The sequence below is a fragment of the Vicugna pacos genome, chromosome 13, assembly GCF_048564905.1.
Source record: "Vicugna pacos chromosome 13, VicPac4, whole genome shotgun sequence".
Classification (NCBI taxonomy): Eukaryota; Metazoa; Chordata; class Mammalia; order Artiodactyla; family Camelidae; genus Vicugna; species Vicugna pacos.
In genome coordinates this window covers 20,370,468-20,382,813 of record NC_132999.1, presented here as the reverse complement: position 1 = coordinate 20,382,813, position 12,346 = coordinate 20,370,468, and the positions used below count along the sequence as shown (strand labels likewise).

General features: G+C 47.2%; 1 protein-coding gene across 1 annotated transcript in view; it reads left to right on the top strand.

The window, feature by feature from the left end:
- PGM1 (phosphoglucomutase 1) overlaps positions 1 to 8,280 on the top strand; it is a 46,850-nt gene extending 38,570 nt beyond the window's left edge. Inside the window, exons 8-11 of the mRNA XM_006220176.4 lie at positions 482 to 617; positions 3,425 to 3,608; positions 5,101 to 5,235; positions 7,615 to 8,280. Coding sequence (XP_006220238.2) covers positions 482 to 617; positions 3,425 to 3,608; positions 5,101 to 5,235; positions 7,615 to 7,704 — 545 coding nt within the window. The 3' untranslated portion in view covers positions 7,705 to 8,280. The remainder of the gene's footprint in view (positions 1 to 481; positions 618 to 3,424; positions 3,609 to 5,100; positions 5,236 to 7,614) is intronic.
- Positions 8,281 to 12,346: the final 4,066 nt, after the last annotated feature.

The following is a 12,346-nucleotide window of genomic DNA, read 5'->3' as shown; positions in this document are numbered from 1 at the left end:
ATCCAAATACTATTTAAAAAGTAACCCATTCTTTTCCTACAGCCCTAAAGTGACACCTCTATCACTTTTTCAAGTCTCATATGTGTTTGGATTTCTTTGTGGGTGCTCTCTTTTGTTCCATTCAGCTACCAGAAGATTTTAATTTTTAAAAATTTACAATGGTCATGTTCTGTTTTTTATTAATTTGAGATTTGTTTTTTCCACTCACATTCATGTTTTATAATTGATATACCAAGTTCTACCAAATTATTTAACTGACATTTTTATTGGCATTTGCCTTAAAATTCTAAATTTCTTTGGGAAGCAACAGCTTCTTTTCAGTAGTATGTTGCTTTATTTAGCACGTGGTTCCTTCCATGTATTCAAGTTCCTCAGTAAAGTTTTAGGACTTTTTTGTTTGGATCATGTTTACTGTTGAGTTTAGCCCCAAGTATTCTGGAGAAATCCTGGTTCTCACAATTGCTTGCTGTCCCCCCACCAGGTTCTGACCATATCCGTGAGAAAGACGGACTCTGGGCTGTCCTGGCTTGGCTATCCATCCTAGCCACCCGCAAACAGAGTGTGGAGGACATTCTCAAAGATCACTGGCAAAAGTATGGCCGGAATTTCTTCACCAGGTAAGCTACAGCCTGGCTGGATGCAGAGGTAGCATGGGGAAGTGGGCAGAGAGAATTCTCATGCATACAGATTCTTTCCTGTCTTAAGTGATAATAAAACCCCAGCTCATTCAACCTTTACCAATTAGGGATTTTTTAAATAATTCAGTCAGGGTCAAGATGAAGGCAGCTATTATGTTAGCCATAAAGAACAAGGCTTAAAAATTTTAGTTAACGTATTCAAAAGAATAAATGTTTTGTCTGCCTTTTAATGTAGCTATCCGGTGGACATGATAATAGCATTGGATTTGGATTCAGAAGAAGGGATTATCATTTTATTTCTGCTCCCTTGTAGACTGGGAAGTCATTTAACTTCTCCTTGTACTCAGTTTTCTCATTTGTAAAAGTGGAAATAACAGTCCGGCTATTGAGTGGATTAAATGAAATATGAGTCTGAAAGTGTTTTATAAACTCTGGGACACTGAAAGTATGGAAACTTTTCATGAAATTATGGAAACAATTATGCTTAGTCTAAATCAACTTTTCTGACTCATTAAAATAGGTCCCCAAAGGCTGTGTAGTTGTCAGTACTTCATTCATTGATTCAGTAAGTGTCGACTGTGTGCCTGCTTTCTGCCAGGCACTGGGGATTCGGCAGTGGACAGAATACCTAGAATAGTTAGTAACCCGTGTTTACCATGCGCACTTCTATTTTTAAGAAGCATTAACATTTCTCTCTAGTTGTGCTTTTCACCAGTTCCAATTTGCTTTCCCCCTTGTAAGTGTTAAAAAAAAAACTATCAATTTTTTTCCCTTGGACCTCACTATTCTAATCATGGAAAAGAAATATGAGAAGAGGGATAGTAGATAAACTACTTATCTGGAAGAAATGTAAAGATACAATTTCACTGGACCTCAGTTGCTTTTTCTATAAAATAGGTGAGTTAGACTAGAGAATTTTAAAAACATCACAGATCTAGTGGTCTGTGATCTCTGGATAGTCAAGGAAGAATTCAACCTTAAGCAATTTGGCCTCCGTAATCAGAAATCCTTCCATCAACTTTGGACAACTTCGTTGCTGTCTTCCTCCCTCAAGTTGTTCTTTTGTGGAAGGTACAAGTAATATCTGCCACGCGGTACCCACAGTAGCCCTGGGAACCAAGGCAAGAATCTCTACTTTCTAAGAACCAGAAAAACCTAGTAATTCAGAACAGTAGTCAGGAGCTCTCCAGAGCTTAGAGTGTGATGAAGGCAGGACCATGTCTGTTTCTGTGCTCCATGGGATCGCTGGATACCTAATCCATAGTGACATTGTGTAAACAGGCTTTGAATAGATAAATGAATCAGTTAACAAGTGAATAGCAGCCAGGGTGGAGTAAGGTTAGGAAGATTTGTGCAGAGAAAGGGTCACTCTTGAATCAGTTAGAAGTCTCCATCTAAAAACTGTTTTAACATATTTTTTATTAATTTCAAATGACTACTCACCAAATATTACCAATCAAGTCTTAGAACCTGCATTTAGTTAAGACTCCATTACACCCTCCATTTACTTAACAAAAGTGCTTTCTGCACGCATTGTTTCACATCAGCCTCAAAACAGTATTGATAAGACAACTGAAATTCTGAGAGATGAAGCAACTTGCCCAGAGTTGCACAGTTACCCGATAAAGGCTGGATTCATAGCTCGTTCTGTCTCATTCCAAAGCCCAGATTCTTTCCATTATACCCCTCTGTGCCTAGAATTTATAGAACATTTCCCTCCAACACCCAAAGGTCACAGATGTAAAGCACAAACACCTGGTTGTAATTTCTTGCTGTTTATCATTTTAACTGGGGGAAAGAGCTGACTTCAGGATTAAGGGAACTGTTGTCCTTAATTCATAGAATCCTGGAGCCAGAATAGTTGGCCTTAATTCCTTGGTATTTCTCATGTCTCAGAGGTGTCGTCTTGCACATATCATAGTTGTTTCACTATCACAAATAAATATAGGCTCTTCTATCTTGAGCCTCTAAAAAATAACTCTCTCAAGAGGGTGTGTGTGCACCATTAGGTCAAGAAAAGCCACTTGTTAAGAGTCTTTAACCTCATAAGAAAGAAGTCAAGAACGATTCTTGGAGGAAAAAAAAACAGTCGTGGAATTTCCTCTGTGGTACACTTTTCTTTTTCTTGGCCCTGTTGCATCCACACGGGGCCTCCTCTGTCGGGGTGACCCCAGAACGCCATGGGCCAGAATCCACTCTCACTGAGAGGAGGGAGGCATTTCAAGATGTAAAGAGTTACGGCTTGGGTCCTTCGCCTGGTCAGTGAAAACTTGGCCTTACTTAAGGAAGCTCCTGTGGAGACTGGAACTCTCCTTAGCCAAACTCTCAGCAGCCTCAGGCAGGTCCCAGACTGGGAGCCTTCCCAGCATGGATCCCAGAGAAGCTCCAGGAGTTTGGAGGAGAAGTGCCTGAGTCACGTGGGCCTCTGTGCAGCCGTTCTCCAGAGATAACATTGCTTTTGTTTCTAGTCCTCAGGATGTGGTGATTAAATATTAGACAGTATCTCTCAAAAGCCTCTGAGGCTTCTAAGAGCCTTCATTCTGTAGAAGAGCCAAGGTGGTGGTTTTCTGCTTATTCAGAAGCTCCTAGCCCTTTCCTGAAACCCTCCAAACCCTTCCTTTCATCCCTGGCCTGCTCCATCCCCGGAGAATGACCGTCCTTTTGCCAGCTTCTTCTGAAGTTGGATGGTTTGGCGGAAGCACCAAACAAATGATGGAGAGAGTGCAGATACACACTGGTGTGATCTGATGTTGGCCTGCGGGCCTCAGCGTGGTGACTTCTTCCAGGTATGATTACGAGGAGGTAGAAGCCGAGGGTGCGAACAAAATGATGAAGGACTTGGAGGCCCTGATCTCTGACCGCTCCTTCGTGGGGAAACAGTTCTCGGCAGCTGACAAAGTCTACACCGTGGAGAAAATTGATAACTTTGAATACAGTGATCCGGTGGACGGAAGCATTTCCAGAAATCAGGTAGGAACAGACATATGTGTATGTGGGAGGGAGGCCTCAGAGCTTCAGCTCTAAAGTCTTAAGAGAAAAAAAGAGAAAGGCCTCTTGGTCATTTCTCCTGTGCTGCCCAGTTTTCTCAAGTGGCTTTCTGCTGAGTCACCCGTGATTTGCACAGATACTCGTAGGCAAAATGATTTTGGCCCTGGTTCTTTGCATGCCCCTTTGCCCTCTTTCTGGGATGCTTCGTCTAGACTCCAGAAGGATTTTTACATTCTGCAGAATTCTCTGCAAGATGTCGTGTTGAATGTGTGTGCAGAAAAGAGCCCTAGAACCTAAAAAAGATGGAGAGCTGCTGTCTTAGATCTCAAACTCCTCCTTTTCTCTTGAGAGGTTGTAACAATGCCAGCAGGAGAGTGGCATCACCACAGATGTTACTGTGATACATGTTCTAATTTCCAAAAAAAGAAGAAAGTAGACAAGCCATCCACAGACTTAGAAACGTTAGGTGTTACTATCTGTAGCACGTGACTTGCAGCCCACCCTCACATCGCAGTGCATAGGAGGACATCGCAGTCGAGACCCGGGCTGTGTCTGGATGGGGACAGAGCTCTTAAAGTTTCCCTCACTGGGCACCAGGCACCCAGGGCTGCAGGCTGGGTCAGCCCTTTGCCAGGGGCCTGGTGACCGATAGCAGATGAGAGGTAGTATCTTTCCTTCTGGTTGGTCATTGGCTTTATGCAAAGTTCTTCTTTTTATGGAAGAATTAACAGACTCATCAAAACTGAAGGATCCTCAGATAACTTGCCTAGCCTTCCTACCTCAAGAGTCCCCAGCCTTCTTCCTTGAATCAAGATTACTAAGGACAAGAGATGTAGCCAGAGAGGGAAGGGAGAAGGCAGAGAGTTAGGGGCTGGGCTTGGCATTACACCCACATGACCCTGCTTTGAGTCACCAGGCATTGGTGGAGACTGACCACTGGATCCTGCCTGGCAGGTGGGAATAGCTGGCCTCTGCCATTTGGAGCACGTGGCCTCCTGTTCTCTCTTTGAGTCTCCATCTCCCCATTTTACAGTATTCTTCCTCTCTTCTGCCTGAAACTTCCTCTGCTCTGGTTTCACCCCATTCTCTCCATGTTTCCCTCCTGATCTGGAAATCAAATTTCTGTATCTAGCAGTTTATTTATATATTAACTTGTTTATTAAGCTTTGAACTGGAATGGCTAAGCCATAAATCACAGGGAGATGGCGTGGAGAGGGCAGGTCTTGTGTCAGCCAGCCTCCCCAGGATCCAGTCTCCCACCCGACCCTGGGAACGCTTCTCCCCTGTAAGCTCAGCCCCCACTGGCTGGATTTGGTGACAGGCTGACCGAGGTCAGACTCACGGGGCTCAGTTGTAGCCCCTGACTGATTGGGTATGGATGAAATTAGATCTCCAAATGGACCCCTCACAATTTGCCAGCCTTCAATCTCCCTTCCAGCATGTAGGGAAAAAAAACCTCTGTTATCTTTCCCAGGGCTTGCGGCTCATTTTTGCAGATGGTTCTCGCATCATCTTTCGACTGAGTGGCACCGGGAGTGCAGGAGCCACCGTTCGCCTGTACATCGACAGCTATGAGAAGGACATCGCCAAGATCTCCCAGGACCCCCAGGTAATGTCCACGCCCTGCGCCCCGGCTCCTTCTTTCTGTTGGAGGGAATGATCGTGCTTCCACCATCCGTCTCCCAAATGATCAAGTGCTCCCTTTCCTCCCTGTCTCTTTCAGGTCAGAACAACAGTCATAGCTAACAATGATCTGAGCACTTTCTATTTGCCAAGCTCTGCTCTAAACCCATTACCCCAATGGACATACTCATTTTATTCTCCAATGAGAATTATTATTCTCACCTATTATTTAATCCATTAATATCCCTACTACAGATAAGGAGTCTGAGGCTCAGAAAGTTTACGCGGTAGTTAATAGGTTCACATGCCCAGTAAGTGGCAGATGCAAAATAACTAATCTTTGGTTAAATCAGCCCCTGATCTGGTGTTCTGGCCTGTCACTGATTATTTGCCACTTTGCTTGGTCTGATCACCTGCCCTGGCAGAACACACACTGGCTCTAGATTTGGTCGGAGGTCAGGGGAAGGGAGGGAGGGACTGTTTCATGACCCAGTAAGAAAGGTCTTTATGGGGGAGTCTTCAGACTTGCAGCCTGTGTTTGGGTTCCCAACCCCACCCAAAGAGTCTCCAGAAGTATGTCAGAGTGAGAAGGGACCCCGGGAGGCCAAGGGTGGTACAGAACTTGGAGGACGGCCACCCAATTGGAGGGGAGGGTTTCCCCACCTGCGTTTCTCATCTTGGGAGCTGCTCCCCGACCAGAGCCAAAACAAGCTTAGGAAGTGTCACAGTACAACAGCCCCTTCTTGGCAGGTCACAACATACACTGTACCTTAGAGCTCTGAGAAGACTTGCAGTAAAGACGCCTGTTTAAATAGCCTTCACCAGGCCTATTTTCCCATAAAACGTTTTTCCTGCTAACACCTAATTAGAATCCTGTGAAACTCATTTGGAACCCTCTGGCATGATGCATTTGAGCATCTGTTCTGGAGTTAGAGAGATCTCATTTTAAATTTGGTGCCTGCCACTTAATAGCTGTGTGTCCCTGGGTAAGTCTTTTCAATGTTGTGAGCCTTGGTTTCTTTGTCTGTAAAATGGCAGAAGGCTCCTTACCTCGCAGCATTGTTACAGAGATTTATGGAGACAATGAATGCAAAATTCTGAACACTGCCTGCATATAGGATTAGCTTTTGAGAAAGTGACTCTTACGGTTTTTTTTTAGTTATTATTATTATTACAAAAAGAGAGAAATGAGAGGATGCTTTACTTTTAAAGTGTTTTCAGTGACCAGGCATCAGCACTAGTCATTGCCAGATCCCTGCGGTGTCAAGAAATCCCTAAAACTAAAATCAAAGGCAGTAGTGTCTGTGTTGTAGACCCATATAATAATAGAGCAAGAGGAAGAGGAAGGAAGTTGCGTTTCTTTGTCTGAATACCTGGCACGTGGTAGATACATTTCATGGAGCCCTCAGGAGATGGGAGGGCACTGAAGGATGCAGGGTGCCCACACACCCAGGGGTACCACCGCTCCAGCTGGGGACATGCCTTCCCCGACTCTGCAGCCGCTGGACCCCAGTCTCAGCACTTTGCTGGGATTGTTGGAGCCCTGAGGGGAATGGCAAGTGGTGTGGTCATCTTGTGCAGTGGTTCTCCAACTGTCTTCCAGGTACAGTGAGTTGGTGGAGATTTAGATGAGGGAAAGCACAGTGGGTGACAGAAGAGGTACTGCTCTTGACTCTGCCCTTGAATCCCTTGGTCAAATCACCTCACTTCTTTGGGTTTCAGTTTCCTCATCTGTAAAATGGGCAGTTTAACTAGATGCATAGTTTTCTTTTTTAATATTAAAATATTTATTTATTTAAGAGACAGCAGAATTCTTTTTTTTTCCCTTAAGTGAGAGGTAGCTGGGAGGGAGGTGGTGTTGCATTTTGAAAAGATCTCTCTGGGTACAGTGTGGGGAAAAATTGGAGGATGCAGAAGTGAACGTGGAAGCACCATTGTTCCAGGTAAGAGGGAGGACTTGGTTCAGCAAGAGCTATGGCACTGGGATGGGGAGAACTGGTGCCCTTGAGAGCGGTGCAGAAGGAAGTCACTTGGGCTGCTGGTAGGTTGGACAAAGGGAACATGAAAGGAGAAAGTGTCAGGAATGACTCTTATGAGACAAGAGACAATGAGACATAAGACAAGACGTAACTTGTTCTTTTGCTTTATGTGACAGACCGTGGTGTCGATTCACTGAATACTGGAACTAGGTTTGAGGGAAACCTAGTCTTTGCTTTTAGGCTTGTAGAGTTGAGGGGCCTTTAGGATTTTGGAATAGGCAATCAGACTTGTGGGTCTGGAGCTCAGAGGCCAGGTAGGAGCCGGAGCTATGGATCTGTGTCTAGAGAAAGTGATGTCAAAGGTTGTTCTCTTGTGTCTCCCTCAGGTCATGTTGGCTCCCCTCATTTCCATTGCTCTGAAGGTGTCCCAACTCCAGGAAAGGACAGGGCGCACTGCACCCACTGTTATCACCTAAGAAGACAGGCCACATGTGGTACGTCCCTCCACCCCAAGACCCCCTGAGACATCTGATTGAAGAGCATGGACAGAAGCAAAGTGTGTTCACCCAGGCATTTTTAGGACTCAGTTTTTCCACTAACCAATTGTTGACAAATGGCACGATTCCAAGGCACTGCCAATTAAGAAGCCCGCAGGAGCCATGTGGGAAAGAGAAAAAAAGGACCCAGGGGCTTACACTCGCGTCAGTTTCTTTTCGTGTCCTTGTGCACTGCTGCCGTGTGGCTGTCTGTCTCCTCAGAACCAGGTCCTGTTTACACTACAGTGTAGGATGGAGGTTGAGCGTCAGCGAGTGAGGCCAGCTTTCATCCTTAAATGAAATCCTGAAATGACAGTGCAAGTTCCTTTCTCCTTTGTGAACCTTCTCCCCCATCTACTGTTTACATGGAATCCAGCAAAACGCAGTTTCTGGTGCCTTCTCTCCAGTCAGGTCTTCTGTCAGAGTGAGACGTACTTGTCTACAGATTTCCGTCTTGTTTTGCAACATATTCCCATTCACAGATATTTTGGGATATTAAAGCAAAATAAGCTACCATTTCTTGATGTCTTTTTTTTTTTTTGAGGGGGAGAGGGTATTGTATTTTGTTTCGATGTCCTAGCTAGGAAAAAAAAAAGTTCTCTGTGCTAGGTTTAAAATTAGACTCAAGAACTATAATTTCAAATCTTTGCAGGGTCAACTGAGCCCTGGATCTTTCCAAGGTGGATAAATTAAGCTTGACATGGTTAACTTGGTACAAGGAAAGGAAGATAGTTTTCAGGAGATCTTAAATAGCAAAGCACTGCCTTGTGCCTTGTGGTACTGAGATGCCACGCTGCCTGTTGAGGGGACAGAGGCCGAGCTCCCGGAATCTGAGAGCAGGATTACTAGCATTTGGCTGGAATCCTGAACCCACTGGCATCTAATTCATCTTAGAACATTTATATTCAGGCCCATGAGTGTAACTTAGTAGTTTAAAGCATAGACTTGGGAGGTAACAGATGTGAGTTTGAATCCTACTTGAAAACTTGAGTGGTGTATGAATATCATTCTCCTTATCTTTAAAATGGGCATGAAAATGGTTCTGTCTTTGTAGGGTCATGGAGACCACAAAGCAAGTGCATCTGTGAAAAGCCGTGGGCACAGTATCTCATTCATGGTAGGCTGTCAAATAAGTGGGAACTAGGATTATGTTTACAGTATTGTTTCTCGATTTTAAAGTATAGGAGAAGCAAAAACTTTAACACTAATATTTGAAATGCCTTTTGTGGTTTGGAAGGCACTTCCTGCAAAGTCGCCGTGCCGTATGGACCGTTCCAGAGAGACAGCCCAGCTCTGCATCCCTCCCTCCCCACCCCGGGGCAGACGCCCCATCCCAGACGGCAGGGTCTTTATCTGGGGTGAGATTTCCAATGTTGACAGTTAACAAAAGAGCCCAGCCCAGCAAGCAGAACTGAGCTTCAGCAGTGATGAGATGAAGATGAGAACTTGTTGAACATCAGCCCTACACCAGGCACAGTCCTGAGTGCTTTCCACCTACTTTTTAGATGCCCCTCCATAGCGCTATGGGCTAGCTACTTGGAATCTTCCCATTTCACAGATGAGGTTCAGCTAGTCATCCATGCTCACAGCATGGAAGAGGGTGGCCTGCCCCTGTGCATGGGCTCTAGTCCCTCTAGTCCTACACGGCTTACTGATGCTTCATATTGCCTCTTGTACTGACTGGCTGCTTCCAAGCTACTCCTATCAGGTAGAAGAAAGGCGTACAGACGCCCCTGTATTTCACTTATCAGAGGGTGACACTATGTGCCTTGGGTGCCAGAGACCCTGCTAGTCTTGGGCATTGCTGTCCAGCCCCCCACCCCTCACCCCAGGGATCTTGGTATCTGATGTATCGGTCAGCCAGGAAACACGTATGGAGCCACATGAAGTGTAAGATGCTGGGAGAAGCACACAGTCCCTGCCCCCCCCCCCGCCGCTGCCTGTGAGACTGCTGGAGGGCTGACGTCCCACACGGATGGAAGGCTGGATGGGATAAGTGCCTTAGGACTTGCGTAAGGAGACACCTGCTGTTAGAATCCAAATTTCCAAGCGCCTCTTCTGTTTCGGATGTTGGGGTAGATGCTTTTCAGTAACCCTCCAAGTGAGACACCCCGTGCCCATGTTAGAGCTGAGGCAACTGAAGCCCAACAGAAGTTTAAGTGACTTGCCCCAGGTTTTCAGCTACCATGTGGTGGAAGTGGAATTTCCCTCCCTTTCCATGACCCGATTCTGTCTCCCCATCTGTTGAATCAGCTGCAGGTACCCCCAGGTCGGTGGCCCCTGGAACGGCTTCAAAAATGTCCTCCTCAACCCTGGTTGTAATTTAGCTGCTTTCCCTGACTCCACTTGGCTACAGCGTTGGGAGCTGATAGCTCACGGGAGGAAGAGGAGGTGGTGGGGCCGTGTGGCTGTGGGTGTGGGCAGGGGTACGGGCCACCCTTCCTTCCTCTGTGGCTTCCAGAGACACACCCCAACACTTGTGGCCCCTGGAGTGCCGGGAGACGGAACCCTGAGAGGCTGGCCAGCAGCTCACAGCCAAGCTTCCCCGCCTCCCAGGATTGACGTGGTCTGAGTCAGGCCTGTTTTCTTTGGGGTGTGGTGAGGATTACAGGGAGAAAGTTGGGCTTGAACTGTCTGGGGCCCAACCCTGAAATTTCACTTTTCCCCTCCTTCTTGATGTTCAGCTTTCATCTCGGAGAAGCAGATTCCCGTTCAGGGCTGTTCCCCGGGTCCAGGAAGTGGCCAGGCTTCCAGGGGCAGACCCTGCCCCATAGAGAACGAGGGCAAAGGCCGAGCTCACTGCAGCGCTGGGGAGGCCGGCTCTGGGCCCGGGTCGCTCTGCCGCCTCCGCCCCGGAGCTCGTCCACGCTGCTTCTGCTGCATTTCCTGTTGGCTCATCAGACCGGAATCAGCCTTACTGTGTAAGAATCTGCCAGAAAACATTATGTGTAGGAGACACACCCCTCATGTTTTTATGTTCTGAACCCCCAAGCAAAGGGGGCTGGATACAAGTGACCGCAGCCATCAGCACAGTCATCACATCCCGCCTGGGTTACAGCAGAGGCCTCCTCGTGGCCCCTGGCCTTCATTCTTGTCCCCTCATCCAGTCTCCTCAGCACCAGCTAAGCGCTCTTTCAAATGCTGGGGTCCCACTGCCTTTGTGTGCATACAAGAGCCGCGCAAACCTGCCTGCCGCTTACCCCACCAGCTCCTCCTCCTCTAACTCCTGCCTCATGTTGGAGGCTCCGGTCGTGGGGCCACCTGCAGTTCTCAGGAAACTCTGTGCTGTTTTGTCTCCAGGCCTTTGGACCTGCATGCTCTCTGCCTGAATCACCTTTCCTCCCCACCCACCCTCCCCCATATTCCCCACCTCCCACTCCTTCCTCAGGTCTTCACTTAAACACTGTTTTCTTCCAGAAGCTTTTCCTGAGCGTCCAGTGTCCGGTTTGGGAGCTTTGTCTAGCGTTCCTGCAGCAGCGCCCTGTCCACAGCACTGACTGGGCTCGATGCTAACAGTGTGTTTACTCTCCATTTCTCCTGCTGCCCTGGAACGCCCACAAGGTGGGGGCTGCCTTCTTCACCAGTGTTTACCCAGGGTTAGCCCCATGCCTGGCACAGAGCATAAGTTCAGTAAACAATTTGGGGAATGACTGAGTGAAATCTGCTTCTTGTGTGGCAGAGTGTTCCCTTATGCTGTGACCTCTCCAACCTGTGAGGTCTGATTATCTTCATTTTACAGGTGGCAAGGTAGGTGACCAAATTTTACAGCCAGTAACTGGCTAACCAAACACTTTTTCATGAAGCTTTAGAGGCTGAAGGTGAGAAAGTGCCCAGGACAGAGGGTCGGGGTGGATCCTGGCAGCAGATGGGAGATACGTATCAGGGTCACTGAATAAAACTAGAGCTACACGTTAAAAAGTATGTTCTCTCCCACTACTGCTGAAGTTCATTGAGGGGTGTAGGTGGAGCGGGGTTCTACCAAATTAGCCTGAAGCCAGAAAGGAGTTATTTTTCTTCAAGGAGTAGAATCAAAGGCAGGCCTGAGCCCCAAGGCCCTGCTCTGAGCAGGTTCGCGGACCAGCAGCCACCATGGGACCAGATGGGCAGGCGAGCCCAGGGCCCCACACTCGCAGGGCACAAGGCAGGTCCTTCTGGATGACGGAGGGGCTCCCCTCCCTTCCTAGTATCAGAAGCAAGCAGCAGCCCCTTAAACCTAGCATGTCATTATCCAAAAGAAGTGAGGTCACAGCCAGTCAGAGCGTGTCTCATGTCTGTCTGCTTGTCCTGCGGGGACTTCTGAGGGCTTTGGTTTGGTCTTCTACCAAATGTGGAAGCTCTGCCTGGATCCATTAAGTCGGATTTGCGGGTGCGGACTAATACCTGTTTTCCCCAAAGCACGTCTTCTGTGGCTCAGAGTGCTGCTCTCCAGTCGACAGAAAGGCTCGGAAAGGTAGCAGTCTATCTGCTTTTCAGGACAGTGTTGTTTCGTAAAACATCCCATCTCATAAAAGTTCAGTCTCCTTTGGTTTCTGACTTCATTTCTGCACTGTGATAGGAAGGCTGCCATTTTCCCAGATAAAGA